The sequence below is a fragment of the Chrysochloris asiatica genome, unplaced genomic scaffold, assembly GCF_000296735.1.
Source record: "Chrysochloris asiatica unplaced genomic scaffold, ChrAsi1.0 scaffold00299, whole genome shotgun sequence".
In the NCBI taxonomy this organism is placed as follows: Eukaryota; Metazoa; Chordata; class Mammalia; order Afrosoricida; family Chrysochloridae; genus Chrysochloris; species Chrysochloris asiatica.
In genome coordinates this window covers 3,028,245-3,029,635 of record NW_006408817.1, presented here as the reverse complement: position 1 = coordinate 3,029,635, position 1,391 = coordinate 3,028,245, and the positions used below count along the sequence as shown (strand labels likewise).

Sequence of the window (1,391 nt, the reverse complement as noted above, 5' to 3'; positions counted from 1 at the left end):
TGTAAGTCTTCCAACCTTCTAGATATTCCTTTATATGTGGTTCAGAGTACTGGGACCATTCCCTGAGCCTTCTTGGTCCTGTATTCTGTGTTGTTCTTGGCAGAGCTCGTCACTACACTTCCACCTGATCCGCCATCTTTTTCCCGAAGGCTTGATGTGAAAAATAATTTTTTAGGCCCCGCCTGCTCGGCAGCGGAGGCGGCGGCGGTGGCAGCGGTTGTCCCTGCCTTTCCGCCTCCTCCACCCTGGCCTATTCCTTGGCTGGTGACGTTAGCGGGGAGGGGGACAGTAGTTGTAGACGCCCACCCCTGCCTCAGAGAAGTTCTCTGGTTGCTGCACAATCTCACTGTGTGGGAAGTTCATGCTGAAAAGCTGAAGCAACTAATGAGCAAATATGACCACAGTTCTCCACCAAGTTCTCAGCCTGACAAACAGAGTCACTTGCTGTCACCTTAATGACGCATTCAAAGAAGACATATGACTCTTTCCAAGATGAACTTGAGGATTATATACAAGTGCAGAAAGCCAGAGGCTTAAAACCAAAGACTTGTTTCAGAACAATGAGTGAGGGCTATTTAGAAACCTTTGGGTACAAAGAAGAGGTTGATTCCAGACCCAGATACAGAATGTCTAATCAAGCACTCCCATCTGAAACTGTCCAGACTTACACACGGTCATACAATATTCCACCAACATTGGAAAACCGGTTACCTCAGCGGCTACCAGCTCATGACAGCAGACTGAGACTAGACTGTCCAGGCTACTGTCAACTCACCAGGGACTATTCCTTAGAAAAACCAGTAGCCTTGGACCTTAGTCAGCAAGAATTGAATTGTGGCTCATACAGTGGAGAACCTGGAGGTTACAAGCACTTCTCAGAAAACAGTACCAGTGCCCATCAAGCCAGTCGTAAACAAAAGAGAAAAAGGCACCCTGAGGAAGGCAGAGAAAAACCGGAGCAAGTGCGGCCCAAGCATAAGATGAAGAAAAGTTACGAGGAAATGGATTTAGACAAACCCCAGAGTGTCCCAGGGAAGAAGGTAGAGGTGGGAACAGTCAGTGTCAGTACAGAAAAGCTTAAGAATAGAAAGGAGAAAAAAAGCCGAGATGCATTCTCTAAGAAAGAGGAACGTAAATGTAGAAAAGAGAAAAAGGATCAAGGCCAAGAAAGGAGAGAGGAGGGAATGTTGTGGGACCAGTCTGTCCTTGGATTTTGAAACACCTTAGTGGGTTCTCCTGAGATTGAAGTGAAAAAAATAGTTTGAGGTAGTTTGGTTTCATGAAGTTCACATTGATATCACTCTTCTTATATGAACAGGTTCTTTAACCTCTAACAAAGGCCAATGAAATGGATGGAGAGTAGTCAGTATGCTTATTCTCCAACACAAAAA

General features: G+C 45.5%; 1 protein-coding gene across 1 annotated transcript; it reads left to right on the top strand.

Moving 5' to 3' along the window:
* The first annotated feature begins 455 nt into the window (after positions 1–455).
* On the top strand, positions 456–1,217 carry LOC102827237 (lysine-rich coiled-coil protein 1-like). Its single transcript, XM_006874767.1, has one exon. The coding sequence runs from the start codon at positions 456–458 to the stop codon at positions 1,215–1,217; it is 762 nt and encodes a 253-aa protein (XP_006874829.1).
* Positions 1,218–1,391: the final 174 nt, after the last annotated feature.

Bases quoted from the DNA above. Each gene is read 5' to 3' on its own strand.
- LOC102827237 (XM_006874767.1), top strand. From the start codon at position 456: ATGACGCATTCAAAGAAGACATATGACTCTTTCCAAGATGAACTTGAG.